Source organism: Alosa alosa, chromosome 7, assembly GCF_017589495.1.
Source record: "Alosa alosa isolate M-15738 ecotype Scorff River chromosome 7, AALO_Geno_1.1, whole genome shotgun sequence".
Taxonomy (NCBI): domain Eukaryota; kingdom Metazoa; phylum Chordata; class Actinopteri; order Clupeiformes; family Clupeidae; genus Alosa; species Alosa alosa.
In genome coordinates, this window is record NC_063195.1 from 10,368,562 (window position 1) to 10,385,942 (window position 17,381).

The 17,381-nt window shown below is 43.9% G+C and overlaps 2 protein-coding genes and 1 pseudogene across 2 annotated transcripts; 2 read left to right on the forward strand and 1 right to left on the reverse strand.

Moving 5' to 3' along the window:
* The window catches only part of LOC125297754, a 17,941-nt pseudogene extending 14,645 nt beyond the window's left edge, over positions 1-3,296 (forward strand).
* Positions 3,297-4,667: 1,371 nt separating this feature from the next.
* ccdc93 (coiled-coil domain containing 93) lies at positions 4,668-7,132 on the reverse strand. Its single transcript, XM_048247958.1, has one exon. The coding sequence runs from the start codon at positions 7,130-7,132 to the stop codon at positions 5,081-5,083; it is 2,052 nt and encodes a 683-aa protein (XP_048103915.1). The 3' UTR covers positions 4,668-5,080.
* Positions 7,133-7,146: 14 nt separating this feature from the next.
* On the forward strand, positions 7,147-17,188 carry eif4a3 (eukaryotic translation initiation factor 4A3). The gene is made up of 12 exons (XM_048247997.1): positions 7,147-7,400; positions 8,244-8,316; positions 8,789-8,855; positions 9,646-9,708; positions 10,128-10,260; positions 10,404-10,484; positions 12,445-12,586; positions 14,381-14,519; positions 14,781-14,896; positions 15,772-15,879; positions 16,168-16,295; positions 16,888-17,188. Exons 1-12 carry the CDS (start codon positions 7,247-7,249, stop codon positions 16,902-16,904), a joined length of 1,221 nt encoding a protein of 406 aa, XP_048103954.1. The 5' UTR covers positions 7,147-7,246; the 3' UTR covers positions 16,905-17,188.
* Positions 17,189-17,381: the final 193 nt, after the last annotated feature.

Consider the following 17,381-nt stretch of genomic DNA (forward strand, 5'->3'; position numbering starts at 1 on the left):
CTCTCAGGTGCTGGTCTCCCTCAGCAGTTGCAGCTGCAGGTTCAGGCCTCCAGCCATCAGGGTGGCGCTATCAGCAGCAGCAGCGACAGCACCTCCACCTCTGACATCAACCACATCACCGTCAGCTCCAGCGGTAATCATCACCACCAGCCTGTTGCCTCGCAGCTCACTGCCATATAGATAGATGTCACTGATGAAAGGCCTACACACACAGCCTGGGGCACGACAGCGATTTACGGCAGGCGACCGACAAAATTTAATAGAATCTATTGAAGTGAATGGGGCAAGTAAGTGGAATGACGAGGCGACCGTCGCAGTCGCAAAGTTCTATTTGGCCAGTTTCTGTTTTTCAGGGCGATTTTGATACGTCATAATAGAAAACAGCTGTCTGGTCAGTGTATCTCCACTGAATCAATGGGTGATCGATCACCAGTAGTGTGTGTGTAGTAAAGCGATTAACATAATTCCACCGTCGCATTTGACTGTCGCATTGCCGGCTGTGTGTGAGAGCCTTAACCCTTCAGCATGGGAGTTAGGAAAAGTCTGATAAAAGAATGTGTCTGATACAAAAACAAAAAACAAAAAAACAAGATGTACCCAGACATTCTTTAGAACGCTCATTCTACAATATTATTTTACTCACATTAATGGACTCGGACATTCTTTAGAACGTTCATTCTACAACATTCTAGTTTGTCCTTGCTGAAGGTGCCTGCTAAAGCATTACACACTGAGAAAGATCAGCTGGAGGGTTATAGTCTACAAACGTCAGAGACGTCAGTCCTTCTATACAGAGGACTGCACTGCCCTCTAGAGGATAAAAGATAACACTGCAGTTACCACCACTGGATGGACATCTGTTGGGGTTGTATGATGGTCTGAAAGGCACTTTGGAGAGAGAGAGATGGCATTCACAAACACACACATACAGTCAGAGTGTTAAATGTATATTGTATGTTGTCCTTCTTGCTACCTTTCTATTCTTGCCTGGCCTCTTCTCTTCTTCTCCTTATCCCTTTTTCCGCTATCTATCTACTTATCTATCTACTTATCTATCTACTTATCTATCTGCTTATCTATCTGCTTATCTATCTGCTTATCTATCTACTTATCTATCTACTTATCTATCTGCTTATCTATCTACTTATCTATCTACTTATCTATCTACCAAATATATGTAAATGATGGGGCAGTCGTGGCCCACTGGTTAGCGCTTCGGACTTGTAACCGGAGGGTTGCCGGTTCGAACCCCGACCAGTAGGCGCGACTGAAGTGCCCTTGAGCAAGGCACCTAACCCCTCACTGCTCGAGCCCGGGCTGTTGTTGCAGGCAGCTCACACGCGCCGGGATTAGTGTGTGCTTCACCTCACTGTGTGTACACTGTGTGCTGTTTGTGTTTCACTAATTCACGGATTGGGATAAATGCAGAGACCAAATTTCCCTCACGGGATCAAAAGAGTATATATACTTATACTTATACTTAATGTATGTATGTATCTATCTATCTAACTATGTATCTATCTACCAAATGAGTAAATGTAAATCTCTCTCCCTTTCTCCGTAGCGTCCCACCCCACCACCATCATCACCTCCTCCTCCTCCTCCTCAGTAGCGGCGGCGGGCCACATGATGTACTCCAGCCCTCACGCTGTCATGTACGCCACGCCCACCCACGCCGAGGGGGGCGGCGGCCTCACTGTGCTCAACCCCTTTCCCCCGCACTCCCATTCGCAGGCGCAGGACACAGGTCAGCCAATCACAGAGAGGAAGCAGGCACCAGGGCTTGTGAACATCTCTGTATATACTTACATGCTGTATGTTCTTTTTGGTTGTTTAGGGTTTGCATTTACCTGTGTGTGTGTGTCTGTGTGTGTGTGTGTCTGTGTGTGTGCGTGCGTGCGTGCGTGCGTGTGTATTCTCAGGAGGGGTTCCTCAGATGTTCTTCACTGGTCCTCAGGGCACAGTCCATGCTGTTCCATTGCACTCGGTAGGACAACACACACACACACACACTCACACAGACACACACATACACATGTGAACCCTAAAACAAACACTTCTTCGTACTCAGATGCACCACTGGCACAAAGACTCACTCCACTCGTCACAACTTCACTTGCACGCACACACACACACACACACACACACACACACACACACACAAACATGCAAGACAAGTATTTTCTTGTGTGTGGAAGGACTGAGTCATCTCTGCTTCTCTCTACTTCCTTCCTGTTAGATGCTGATTGGTCAGCAGCAGCCAGGCGGCGGCGGCAGTAGTAACCTCACAGAGCTGCGAGTGGTTAGCCTGGACAGCGGCAAGGCCGACTGACCTTTTGACCTTTGACCCTTGACCTGGCCTCTGACTTCTAACCGGCCCCACCCTTGCCACCGCCACCGCCGCATTCGGGTCGCCACGCGCGGAAAGAAGAGCAGATCGCCCGGGGCAACGCACTGCCGCCACTATTTATTTCTCTCACTTGCTTTTGGGGTTTCTTTTTTATTTGTGTTGTTTTTTTACAAGATCTACCCCCCCACTGATGGTGTTGTGCCTTTGAGACGTAGAGGAGACTGTGCAAAAACAAAAGGTCGGAGGTCCTCGACTCTGCAGGAGCAGAAGGGTGTGACCTGTTCCTCGACTCTGCAGGAGCAGAAGGGTGTGACCTGTTCCTCGACTCTGCAGGAGCAGAAGGGTGTGACCTGTTCGTGACGTGGCGTGATGGCCTCCCTCACTGCTAGCGCTTACACGTGATTATCAAAGGCACAGATGTACATACCGTGCGTGTGTGTGTGCGTGTGCGTGCGTGTGTGTGCGCGTGCGTTTGTGTGTGTGTGTGTGTGTGTGTGTGTGTGTTCATTTTTAGTGAGTAAGAAAGAGAGAGTGTGATTTCACAGTGCTGTATTTGGGGAAAAGAAATATGTGCACACACACACACACACCAATATCACATATATAGGAAATAATAGTAAAGGACAAGATTGTATGTTCAAAAGACGGTGTTTTCGATTACATTTTTTTTTTATATATACTCTTTTTCTTGAAGACGGTTTATTCCTGGTCAACAATCATACTTCCAGCTTCAGCATACAGTGGACATTCAACATTCTTAGTGCAACTTGGTTCTTTTCAATGTGTTTTTTTTGGTGTCCATGAACATTTAAGGGTAAAAATGTAAAGAATGGAAAAGGCTAATTTGTTGACTATGTTTTATTTCTTTTTCAGTTTTTTCTTCTGTATTCTATTGCAGCTGTATGATAAATGCATTCTCACAATTAAAGAATGTCTCCATTTCTTATCGAGTCTTGTTTATTTCCCAGACGTGTTAGGATTTCTTTGCTTACACACCTTATAGACACTGACAGAAATACTCTCTCTGTGCAATGCCTGACATAAAGTATACTACAATTACAATATACAGTACATATGGAAAGTATGGAACGTTTGGAACAACCAACAGTCTTCCTAGATCTGGTCATTCAAGTCAAACTGAGTAATCTGGGACGATTTGAAGGGCGTTAGTCAGACAGGTAACCAAGGACCCAATTCCCCTTATTCACCTGGTGGCCAGAACGAGGCTGCAGGGTACACTTGCCATTACACCTCAGTCCAGCAGATGGTGGTAATGCACTCCGTTTGCAAACTGCCAAAAAAAAGCTCAGCGAAAAAAGAAGGGTTCACTGGCCTGTTGTCCACCTGCTCTTCTTCTGTGAGTTTTTTTTTTTGGCAGTTTGCAAACGGAGTGCATTACCACCTGCTGGACTGAGGTGTAATGGCAAGTGTACCCTGTAAGGCAAATGGTAACTATTTGAGAAGATGAGAGAAGCGTAAAGAAGGACTAACATCAGTGCAGCTCTCCACCAATCAGACCTTTATGGTAGAGTGGACAGATGGAAGCCATTTCTTGCCCGGAGCGAGTCAAAAAAGCACCTGAACGACTCAGATCATGAGAAGTAAATCATCTGGTCTGATGAAACAAAGACAACCATTTCCCAACTAATTCCCAACAGTGTACATGGAAGAAACACACTGCGCTGCACTGATTGTTCCAAACTATTCCATTTGAGAATGATTGATTGTTCCAAACTATTCCATTTGAGAATGATTGATTGTTCCAAACTATTCCATTCTTCTTGTATCCTTACCTAGATCTGTCTTCATACTTTCTGTATGCACTGTACATATAAATTGGCATTCTTCATCACTTCATTAAAGGGACACCAGGCAACGTTCTCGTGTTAATCATCTTCGTAAGTCGGTATATGGCTAAATGACTCATTACTGGGCGAATGAAGGCTCTCTCGCCCGCCCCTACTGCCTGTAGGAAGAATATCCCACTTGCAAGTTCGGTGTATCCTACCCGCCGACCAAAGCAGGATCAGTTTGGAGCACAGAGGCAGGCTAACGAAATGCTAGAGATTGTTGCAAACGTGTGTATAATGGCAGAGCCGGCGAAGAAGCAGCGAAAACCCTTGACAGAAGACGCAAAGAAAAGGAAAAGAGCTTCAGACCGAGCAAGGGGGAGTTTCGTAGAGAAAAAGCATCAGGCTTGCCTGGTGTCCCTTTAACTGTTTTGAAGTTGGGATTGATTAATCAATTTATTCAGGTACAGGATTAGAAAATAAGGCCTTGTGTATAACATCAACAGACCACCACACCAACACTGATATAATGTAATGATTTTTTTTATTTATTATTATTATGATAATGGGATCATTTTAAGACTGATGCCTGTTAGTAAACAACATTAAAACATTTACCTAACAGGTAACAAAAAAATCAGGCCTTTTATGTATTTGTATGTATCGTCTTGTAAGCCACTATATGTAAATTTAAGAAAACAACATTCTGTGTCACAGATAAGAGTTCGCCTTTGTGGGTGATTGTACTTGGAGTCGATGGAATCTAGTCAATGGACATGCATTTGGATGTCACCTTGCAAGTCTACAATGACACATGAACTCTAGATGATATACTATACATAGATGATTTGTTAGTTGTAAAATATGAAATAAGCAAGCAACACATCAAGTCCTCATCAAGTGTCTGCATATCAGCACATCACTTGGAGACTCAAGACTGTCAAGACGCTCCTTTGGCTCTGAACTTAGAGAGGAGCATTTCGTTTTTGCGACACTCCTCTTTGAAGTCCTTGACAGTTTTGAAGTAGAGCCTCTGCTTGTCGAGAAGTTCCAGGTACTCGTCGTTGAGCTGGTCCCTCCTCATCTTGTTCTCCTGTTTCTTCTTCTCGTTCTTGATGCGGCTCTGCTTGATGCCTTCCACAATCTGCTCCATCTGCCTGAGGAACTGCTCGCGGGCGCCGGCCGAGGCCATGGCCTGCTGGAAGTTGTCGTGGATGGAGTTGAGCAGGTTCACCTCCTTCTCCAGGTAGACCTTCTTGTCGTCGAGGGTGTTGTAGAGTGTGAAGAACTGCTTGGTTTCCTTGTGCGTCGCCGACACTTGGCTGTAGAGCTCGACGAACCTCTTCTGGTACTGGGTCAGCTCGGCGCGGCTCGGGATCTCGTCCATCTTGCGCTGGAGGACTGTGATCTCACGGCTCCGCCGGGCCATCAGTAGACGGATCTTTTGCAGCTTCTCCTTGTCCGCCTTGTGCTGCATCTCCACGAGGCGTCGCTGTTCGCGCTCGTTGTCCGTGTCGCTGCCCGACTCCTGCTTCAGGTCCTCGATCTTCTGCTGCAGCTGGGCCATCTCCTGGCGGCAGTGCGCGCGGAACTCTTGCTCCTGGGTCTTCAGCGCTTCGTTCGTGGCCACCAGCTCACGGAGGCTTTCCAGCAGGCCCGGATCGGCGTTCGCCTCCAGGTCGTCGAGTTTGCTCAGCGCTGCCTGCAGTTCGGCCGTGCCCCTCGACACCTCCGAAAACCGACCTTTGGCTTCCTTACATTCTCCCTGGACCTCCGAGCGGCGTGCCTGCATCTCCTCCAGCTCCTTGGCCCTCAGCTGGATCTGCTTGTTGAGCGAGGCCACCGTCCGGCGGTGCTGTTGCGCCGACCCGTACTTCGGCGACTGGTCTTCGCCGGTCAGCCGCTCGGCTTTCTCAGCGTATTCGCCGGCGATCTGCTTTATCTCCTCCGACTTCAGGCCCACGATCTGACCCACCGCGCTCGCCGTCAGCCTCCCCTGCTCGGTCGTCATGGAGGCCATGCTGGTCATCAAGGCTCGGATCCGCGTCTCCTCCACGACCCGCAAGTCCTCCTCCTCAGTCAGCTCCGCCTGTGTGGACTTGACCGCGGCTCCATCGGTAGCATCCCCCTCGGCCGCCTTGCCCTGTTTGTTCTGCGCTTGCTTGCTGTAGCCATAGCGACGGCCATACTCCAACAAGGTGGAGTGTACCTGGGACTCCTCGTCCAGCAGCTCTCCGGTCACCGGCTGCCTCTTGTACCGCCTCTGCGGTTTGTACACGTCCGACACATCCTGGACTGTTTTGACGGCTTTGGGCTTCCGCTGCCGGAAGGCCTCGTCCTGGGGGAGGCTGTGGGATTTCTGGAACTGGGAGACGGAGTACGCCCGCACGTAGTCCCCCATCTCCTCGCGGGTCTCGATGGCACGTTTCACCAGCCATTGCACGACTGGGAAGATGTGGATGAAATCCAAGCCCTGGATCTGATGGGGCTCCAAGCGATATGGGCACTTCATTTTAGGCATCACGGACACAATCTTTTCTGTGAGGGCTATTTTCTGGCCAATGGTTGAGTTTTCCTGGAAGAGCAGGTCAACGTCGATGTCAAAGTTGCATGTTGTGATGCACCAGGTCATCCCTCCAACCACCTTGTCAAATGGAGACAAACCTTTAATGCGGGCTCTAAAGTAACCTGCTGCGAGCAGAAGTTCAAGAATCTCTGTGAGCTTGACATTCTGCTCCTCGTCCTCTCGCGTCTCGACCTGGATCAGGTTGCCTTCTTGATCATACTGCGCTCCGATCTTTGATCCTGTCCTGACTCTCTGGAACACCGAAGTGGCTGCCATCATCGGTTTCGTGGAGGCACAGCGTATCGATGTGGAGGTAGCGACCAAGTTTAAATACTGCTGTTGATGAAGTGGCGGAAGAAACAGGAAGAAAGCGCGTGACGTCTTTACGTCATCAATATGTCGGAACTGCAAAGCTGTCGCATCCATATGACGTCAGGACAACGACACACGCGGCGGTCTTTTTTCTGATTCTCCCGTGTGGAACGCCGAACAGTATACATTTTCTTTCACCCAAATCTGCGAAAGATACCATACAGAAACATGGCTGCGACACAAGCTCCTGTAAGAAAGCGAATCCTGAAGGAGGAAGATATGACCAAAGTGGAATTTGAGACCAGTGAAGAGGTCGATGTTACGCCAACCTTCGATACAATGGGCCTGCGAGAAGACTTGCTCCGTGGGATCTACGCTTACGGTAGAGTGCGAGGATGTGTTTGGAGCGGAGGGCCTAGCTAAGTGGCTAAAGATAGAGTTGCTCAGTAAAGTTAGCGACGTATGCAAAATAATAAAGTTGATCTCCCTTTATTATTATAATGGGGTGTAGCCATCCACTGTGGTGCTTCGCATACGTAGCAAATATAAAACGTCTGTCTAGTTTCTAGCCGCATGTTATGCTAAAGTTACCTAGCGTATTAGCCAAATGTTTCCTCAACAGAAAGTTGCTCAAAACTATTAGCTAAGCGGCTAACTTGCTAGGTAACGTTAGTGAGGGCGAGAGGGATGTAGTTGGTCTGTTTTGAATACAAGTTATGGATATGAATGGATATCAATATGGAATTCGATTGCTAAAGTATGGCAGTGAAGGCTTCCTTTAGAATGTGTTACAATTTGAGGAGACTTGTAATAAAGTTGGTGGCTAACTTGGCTAGGTAACGTCTGTTCAGCTAAGTTATCGATTGAATGGCGCTCATTCGCAGCAACACTCGCAGGGCTTATGTACTTGTTAGCGTGCGCGTGCTAATGTAAACTCAAGGGCCACACGCCCACCGTCCGCCTTTGCATGATAACTTTAGAGAGACGTTGCTTTGCTTTTAGACATATGTAGTTCATGATGGTGGTGAATCTAGGCAGTGACCGTAGTAATTAAGTCATCGTATGCACTAGCGTTACTCTGCTGGAAAGTGATGGTTAGGTAGGTATTTAAGTGTGTGAGACTGGTCTATCTGTTTAATTTAGATGGTTTGTGTTAGTCACCAAAAAGCAATATCCATCAGCTTTGTTTAACTCACGCAACTAACATCTGTAAAATGTCCTTCAGGATTTGAGAAACCATCCGCCATCCAACAGAGGGCCATCAAACAGATCATCAAGGGCAGAGACGTGATTGCACAGTAAGTGTCTACAGTTGGAGCTTTACCTGATTTAGGCCACCATTGTTTCCATAATCACACTTCATGAATGTTGTTGAGGACTGCAGATTAGCGGGTTTATTCAATATGGGGGAATGTGGCCTGTCCACTACGGCTGAATGTCCAGTGTTATGGCTTGTAAACTCTGATTGCTTCCTGAAACAGTTTGAAATGAAGACATGCATACAGAAGTCATACATTAATATATAAGCACAAGCATAGAGTTTTGGATTTTTATGGATCGCAGGCCTATAGGCTTAAAGGGGCAATTGGTAGTCTTACTTTTGTCTAATTGTCTACAAAAAAACATGTATATTCTTTCACACAAGCTTGCATCACAGACCACAATTCACCTTTTAAGGCATGTCTTTTGGGTTCTCATCTGTTTGAAACATATGGTTGATGTTTGTTTGTTTGTTTGTTTGTTTGTTTGTGTGTGACCCGTTCTCTCCAGGTCACAGTCTGGTACGGGTAAAACAGCCACCTTTTGCGTTTCCGTACTTCAGTGTCTGGACATCCAGGTGAGTGCTTCTCTCTCTCTCTCCTCTTTCTTTTTTTCTCTCTTTCTTTCTCTCCCTCCCCCTTTCCCTCTGATCTACAGTACGAGTAGTAAGAGAGATGAGCGGATGCAGTGTTTCCCACAGAATTGAATTCTATTTGTGGTGGTAGGTTTGCAGAATTAACCTGAATTTAACCGTTTAACAAATTAGTGCAGTGTGGTTATGATTCTAACCAGATTTAAGCACAATTTAGTACAACCAGGAAAATCATTGTGTGGGGGTCAATGTTGATATTGTGGTGGGCCGCCACAAATAAGTCAATGTATGGGAAACACTAGGAAGTGTATAATTAAATCTAAATACTTCAAACCCATTTGCACTTTATTTTTTGTTAGTCTCTTTGGACAAAAGCATCAGCTAAATTAACAATTGTGGATTTTAAAACGGTGTGTATTTTAGCAGGGCTTAAGGTTCTCTGGCATTATATCCCAGAATTCAGGAATAGTCTGGCTTGTCCAAGACTTGTAAATAGGACATTTCATTTGTAAAATTCTGTTTTAAAGAATTCAGAAATGAATAAACACTCGGGCACAGAAATAGTTCCGTTTAAGACAACGTTTTATTTATGGCTCAGCAAAATCACTGATGTAACATTGAATGTGACAAAGTGTTTTATGAACTAGTTTCTAGTGAATAGTGGCTGGGATGTTGTAATTTGTTAAGTTGCTGGTGCTGTTGTCTTTCTATGGAAGTCATGAATTAAGAAAGATGTGTGAAGTTTTTAGTCACTTGTTATCTTTGCCTTTCTCAGGTGCGAGAAACCCAGGCGTTGATTTTGGCTCCAACAAGAGAGTTGGCTGGACAGATCCAGAAGGTATGAGTATGCTCTCTCGCGCTCACAGTTCTGTGCGTGTCTGTGTGTGTTTTCTGGGTTTTTGTATCTTTTTTTCTACTCATTCTACGCATCAATCTTCTCCTCTTTCTATTACCAAGTCCCTCACTTTCTTTTCTCCTCCTAGTCTCTAGTAATGGACTTTTTTGTGTGTAGACAAAGGTCAGGTCAGTCTTGTTTGTCCTTATAAATGATGGATGGTTATAGTGTGGGTGAGTGTCGAAGTAGCCTTTAAAGAGTTTTATATCTATGTGATGGCTCAAGATGGGATGCTAGAAATGCCAACACCTCTCTTTCTCTCTCTATCTCTCTCTCTCTATCTATGTCTCTCTCTCTCTCTCTCTATCTATCTATCTATCTATCTCTATCTATCTCTCTCTATCTCTCTCTCACACTCTTAGGTGTTGTTGGCTCTGGGTGACTACATGAATGTCCAGTGTCACGCCTGCATCGGAGGGACCAACGTTGGCGAGGACATCAGGAAGCTGGACTACGGACAACACGTGGTGGCCGGCACCCCAGGACGTGTCTTCGGTATGCACACACACACACACACACACACACACACATTCAGTTACGTTGTTGCTCAACTTCATTCTTCCCCTGTCCCCTCTCCTCCCATCTCCTCTTCTTCCTTCTCCTCCTCCATCCTCTCTCCTGCCTTCTCCTCTCTGCAGACATGATCAGACGGAGGAGTCTGAGGACTCGCGCCATCAAGATGCTGGTACTGGACGAGGCTGATGAGATGCTCAACAAAGGTGAGACACACACACACGAGAAAACAAGTACAGTGCTCTCCATTTAGTCTTTCAAACATATTTATATTGTCAAATTTGTGTCTCGCAGCACTTTACAGGAATTTGAACCTCTCTCTTGTGCGGTATCTTTTGGGTGATTTACGTTTTGGGTGGTTGTAGCGTAGTAGTGAGAAGCTGGGCTAGCATGCAGTAGCCTGAAAGGTTGTAGCCTAGGTTCAATTCCCGGCTTTCATCGTTGTGCCCTTGAGCAAAGCACTTAACCCCTTAAGTTAACTTAAAGGAGCAATTTGTAGGATTGTTACCGAACGTTCTGTAGGCCAAAATCAAGACACTGGTGAACGTTCTCAAGACTACCAGAGCCTCTTCTGGGTTGCCAGATGTAATGAAGACTTAGCTAACGTTAGTTGACCTGCAGCTGCTATAACGTTTCCCCAACCATGACCTAGCTACACATTACGGAAACAGTGAAAACTAAAAATACCTCTCTAACCAATGTTACATATTTATCTGAAGTTAGCAATGCAGATGAAGTTTAGCCTAGGAGAAGTCGTGGAGAAATATGGCCAGCTCTGCGTTGATATTCTTCGTTTGACGAAGACGTCGCCATATCAGGAAGCTCCTCCGATGTCCACTTAATTTGTTTGTTTTAATTTTGGAAATGTGCCTGCCTTTTGTAGGCGTTAATGACTACAACTGACAGCAAGTTGTCATCTGCCCTTTGCTAATTTGGCAACACAAATAGGAGGACATGTCAGCCCATTATTAATACGCTATTCTAGAATTAATCGTTCAAAACATAAACTAAAATTCCAAGAGATTCTGCCCCGTAACTTTTTTTTTTTTTTTTTACGGGGTTTTACAGGTTATAGTAATGTTGTCAAATAAGCCATTACTTCAATTCATTGTGTTTCCTTACTCTCTGACAACATATGGTGATCATTTTTGGAATGGTTACATTTAATTTTCCATTATTTCCTACATACTGGTCCTTTAATTTAAGTTGCTCTGGGGGCAATGTAATGTAATTGACATGAGTCACTTTAGACTAAACGTGTCTGCTAAATGTAAAAATGTAAATGTTTTGTCTTTAAAGGTTGTAACAGCGATAGCGGGGATACGTCACTTCTGTTGATATTCAAACAAAAGAGAGCTAGCTCGCTACTCCCTCCCCCTCCCTCCTGTGCAATTAAAACTCTCCTAAGCGCGCATTTAGTCGGATATTGGTTGAAACACTTTATTTTGCCTTTGAGTGAGTTGCCAACCCTTGTTGGTAGCAATTGTTTTTGTGTACATATCTCGTAGCCTAGGCTGCCTACAGAGATGTTGTTTTTTTTTTTTTTTTCTTCTGTGTGGCAGGTTTCGAGGTGCAGATCTTTGATGTGTACCGCTACCTAATGTGTGTGTGTGTGTGTCAGGTTTTAAGGACTGTGTGTGTGTGTGTGTCAGGTTTTAAGGAGCAGAACTATGATGTGTACCGTACCTAATGTTGTGGTTTTCTCTATGAGCAGATCTATCAGGGTTCCCACGGGTCATGGAATTTTAGATAGTCTATTCCAGACATGGAAAGCCATGGAATTTGATCATTCTTGGGGTAAAGTCATGGATTATCAGGGAATTTTGTTGAAACAGATTTAAATTTACTTGCCAAAATACATTAATACAGATATTTCACACAGAATTAGTTTATATCTGGTTATTAGTTTTACTGCTTGTTTGAGTAGTTGTGGTTAGCCCAATTTGTTTATTATACCATTCATATAGTAGGTCATGGAAATGTTTTATTTTTTTTTGTCAGGTTAAGTCAGGAACAAGTTTTTACTTTGAGTGGGAACCCTGATCTATGATGTGGTTCTCTCTGTGTATGCTTGTTTGTGTCAGGTTTTAAGGAGCAGATCTATGATGTGTACCGGTACCTAATGTTGTCTGTGTGTGTGTGTGTGTGTGTGTGTTTGTGTTTCAGGTTTTAAGGAGCAGATCTATGATGTGTACCGGTACCTGCCACCCGCCACCCAGGTGTGCCTCATCAGCGCCACTCTGCCCCACGAGATCCTGGAGATGACCAACAAGTTCATGACGGACCCCATCCGCATTCTGGTCAAACGGTAAATACACACATGCAGATTATCTGTTTAAATACAACACATGCAGATGACGTGTTTAAATACATGCACACACCTCACAGTTAATAGTCTATCTGTAAAAACAGAAAACACCAAATCATTACACATAGACGTTCCCAATGAGATTTGGTGTTACACACACCTTCTGCCCCAACAAGATCCTTGAGTTGACTAACAAGTCCATAACCAACACTATTGGGACCCTAGTCAAACTGTGATCACACACACACACACACGCTCATCACTCAGTTCATAGTCCACCAATGAGAAAATGCACCACACATGCACCAAATCATTATTAGAGCCCAACCGATAAAGGATTTTGAAGGCCGATACCGATACAAATATTTTTTGATTTACAAATCTGATATTTCGATATATCGGCCGATATATATATATATATATATATATATATATATATATATATATATATATATATATATATATATAAAAAACATTTATTTATGTATTTATTTTTTTCAGAAACGCGCAACAAAACTAAGATTTCCCTAACATTAGTTATTTCTAGTTATTTATGAGTAGACTAAAATAATATGATAATGCATTTTAAAAACAAACTTGTTTATTTCTAAATAATATTGTCACAGAGGAACATCGAAATATATTAAAGTTCTGATAAATAAAATGTATAAAAATAGAAACTTAAGATATGAAACTTAGTCTTTTGAACAAAAACACAATAACAACAACAACCAAATCAAAGTTACCAGTATTAAAAGACTTGGTAAGTTTCATAAATATAACTTTGAACTAAGACTTAATAATTACAAAAAATAATGATGACATTATTACCATCATCATTTGTATTATCATTAAACAAGATAAAGGTCACTCCTAAATGTTTAAGTGTGTGTGTGTAATAATTAATCCCTATTGCCTTATAAGCTACCTTATAATTATAATGTTAGCTTGCTTATCCCTTTACATGCACTTTTAAAATTATTTACATCAAACCATTTTCAATTATCAGTTGCTGCCTGCCTTCTAAAACCTACTATTTAGTGATCTAAATCCATTATGTAACTCGTTAATGCTGCGGCTGAACGACAGTCTGGAACGCACACTTGGCTTCATTGGATTTCACACACGTGTAAAAGAAAAGCTAACTTTTATGCACAAGCTACGTTTGATACTTTTTCCCTATGTCTAAATGTTCACTCCTCGCACGTCTAACTTACATTTTACAATGCAGGGACTGTAACTACAGATATACTAGTTATAAATACAGTAATCATTACTTTATTTAGGCAGAATACGTTCGTTGTGGTTTCCAAGCTAATTAATGTTAATGTTAGCGGTCTTCCACTGATATTCATGCCATTAGCTAGCTTTGTGGTTAGCTAGTCTATGATGAGCCATAATTTAGCAATGGATAACGTCATACTGCAAATTCTAAAACATACGCTTTCAAAAATAACAGGCCGGGGAGAGATGAGGTTGCAGGATGTGTGGCGCATTATACACGAGTGTAGCCAGCAGGGACGGTGTAGTGTAGAGTGCCCTCTGGTGGACAAACTATACAGCGCCAACACTCATGACATGGTTGAAGGGTGTTTCGTCTGTTTTTATTTTATTTTTAAAATATTCATTTATTGGCCATTATAAATGCCGATACCGATAGTTTGGAAAATGCCTAATATCGGCCCGCCGATAAATCGGTCGGGCTCTAATCATTATGCATAGAGATTATGGGAAACAAATCTTAATGTGTAGGATTTTAAGTGAAACTGATCTATTTTGTTTGTGTGTTTGCAGTGATGAGTTGACTCTGGAAGGCATCAAGCAGTTCTTTGTGGCCGTGGAGCGCGAGGAGTGGAAGTTTGACACGCTGTGTGACCTGTACGACACACTCACCATCACACAGGCAGTCATCTTCTGTAATACCAAGAGGAAGGTCAGTCTACTTACACACACGCACACACCTCAAACAGGCAGTCAACACCAATAGGAGGGTTAGTACACAAACATCTCACACATATATGCTTTACACACACACACACACACACACGTTTATTTTGCAACAAGAGAAAAGTCACAAGTATGCAATGAAGTCCGTTCCTACACACAGGATCAGTTTTTAACATGCTTTAAGTAAGTAGCCAGTTGCAGAAATACTGATTTGAGTGTGTGTGTGTGCGCGCGTGTGCATGCACAGGTGGACTGGCTGACGGAGAAGATGAGGGAGGCCAACTTCACAGTGTCCTCCATGCACGGAGACATGCCCCAGAAGGAGCGCGAGTCCATCATGAAGGAGTTCCGCTCTGGAGCAAGGTAACCAGGACCCTTTCAGCGTAGTTCACACTGGCAGCCAAACAGAAACCAGGAACCTTTTTAAATTCAGTCAGACAACCACCCAGGAACCTTTTTAGATCAGTAAGGCGTGCAGTATACCCAGGAACCTCTTACTTTTCTTTTTAGTCTGGTTGGCAGCCAACCAGTTAATCAGGAGCCTGTTAGTTCGCTTTATCACACTGGTGCAATCCAACACCATTTACATTTACTCATTTTAAAAAAAAATATTTTGATGGCATGCTAACCCAGCGCCTTAGCCACTACTGCCCACACCGTACATCATCTGACACATATTAGTTTTGTTGTTCTCTCTCGGAAAAAAAACATTTAGACAAAACGTAAATGTAAATCAGGTTTCTATGCTAAGTATCCTTGCGTATACAAGGGATTTGGTAGCTGCATTTATCCCATCCATGAATTGTTGAACACACAGAGCACACAGTGAACACAGTGAGGTGAAGCACACACTATCCCGGAGCAGTGAGCTGCCTTGCTACAGCGGCGCTCTGGGAGCAGTGAGGGGTTAGGTGCCTTGCTCAAGGGCACTTCAGCTGTTCCCACTGGTTGGGGATTGAACCGGCCACCCTTCGGTTCCAAGCCCAAAGCCCTAACCAGTAGGCCACGACTGCCCCATTGCTTCCATAAACAGCAAAACATTGCTGGACACAAGACACAAAATAAAATATGTGTGTGTGTGTGTGTATATAGCATCTGACACCTACTAGTTTGTTGTGTACCATCTATTTGTTTATCTATAAATATATATTCTCTCTCTCTCTGTCTCTCTCTCTCAAACCTATTACACAAAACGTGTGCATACATTTTATTTTGTGTGTTTGTGCGTGTGTCTGCAGCCGCGTGCTGATCTCCACAGACGTATGGGCTCGAGGTCTGGATGTGCCGCAAGTCTCCCTCATCATCAACTACGACCTGCCCAACAACAGAGAGTTGTACATCCACAGGTACCACACACACACACACACACACACACACACGCATCGTCAATGTCATCTACAACATGCCCACAACAGCGAGTTGTACATCTGCAAGTACAGGCAAACACACACACATACCTACTCACCTGAAACCCCCTACTCATAGATGTGGACATACACACAAACACACACCTGAGAACACTGCCTGATACCTCCGCATATAGAAGTGGACCCACACACCTAGAAACATTACCAGATACGCCTAGAAAGATACGCCTAGAAATCAGCGTTGCACCTCCCTTTGTCGCTTCACAGGATTGGCCGATCGGGTCGTTACGGCCGTAAGGGTGTGGCCATCAACTTTGTGAAGAACGACGATATCCGCATCCTGCGAGACATTGAGCAGTACTACTCCACACAGATTGACGAAATGCCCATGAACGGTGAGTGTGTGATGATACTCAAATCAGTTCAAATCCCTTCATACAGTCAGTCACACATAGTCACAGTTGCCAGTCACTGACTACATTTCCATGCACACCATATTCTGAATAAGGACCATATTCTAGAATAATGTTTCCATTGTGTAGCAGAAACGGAATATTTCCGTTGACATGTTATGCTGAATTAAGCAGCGACGTGTAGTAGAAGTAACATCTGCGTCATGACTTCTCAACGTTCTTTGTCCCGTAAAATTTACTTAGCAGAAAAAGTAAGGAAATTTGTGTTTTGGTAGATTATTTCTGTGGTAACAATGGCAATTTTTGCCAAAAAATCTTATACCATTGGAAAGCCTGTTTAGTCCCCCTTTTAAATGGAGCCCGATTTGTAAGGAACATGCACTTGTGAGATAAGCACCAGTGCTGAGTGTGTGAATTGTGCAAAAATTTGCCCGTTCTGAACAAAACAGAACATGGAGTGCATGGAAACGTTGTCAATTGACACTTTTAATACGAATCACAGACTGTACCTTTTTAAATGCCATCATCAACAACTGTAAACAATTATAATGTGCAATTCTTCTTTGTATTTCAGTGGCGGACCTCATCTAAATCGGAAGACGCCACCTGTTCCCCCTTCATTCCCCGGAAGTCTCTATATTCCCCTCCCGCCCTGTCGGGCCTCTAATTTTATTTCCTCCAGAGTCTGTGTTTTTATTTACTGCATTCGTGTCATTTTTAAAGTAGGTTTCATTTTTTTGTTTTGTTTTGCGGTGCTGAAATTGTTGATGGATTTGGATGGTTTCCCTTTTTTTTAATTTTTTTTTTTTTCTATAGGGGCTCAATGTGAGTTTCGCCAGTTTTGTAAATAAAGAAAAACATTTGTCGCCCATGTCTATCTCGTTGTTCAGTTGTTTTCTACACTTTTGTTCATTAAAATATAACTACTTGGGTTCTGGGGGACATTCCAAGTATCTGATTTAGTGGAAAGCGTGGGCAAATTGCCATTCCCACCCGACAGAGTTCATCAAGAGTTCTGACTATAGACCGTTAGCTGTTAACTGTAAGATGAGGATGTCACATATTAAC

Coding starts and splice junctions, on each gene's coding strand:
- ccdc93 (XM_048247958.1), bottom strand. CDS start 7,132: ATGGATGCGACAGCTTTGCAGTTCCGACATATTGATGACGTAAAGACG.
- eif4a3 (XM_048247997.1), top strand. CDS start 7,247: ATGGCTGCGACACAAGCTCCTGTAAGAAAGCGAATCCTGAAGGAGGAA. Junction 10,261..10,403: donor CACCCCAGGACGTGTCTTCG/GTATGCACACAC, acceptor TCCTCTCTGCAG/ACATGATCAGACGGAGGAGT. Junction 10,485..12,444: donor TGATGAGATGCTCAACAAAG/GTGAGACACACA, acceptor TTTGTGTTTCAG/GTTTTAAGGAGCAGATCTAT.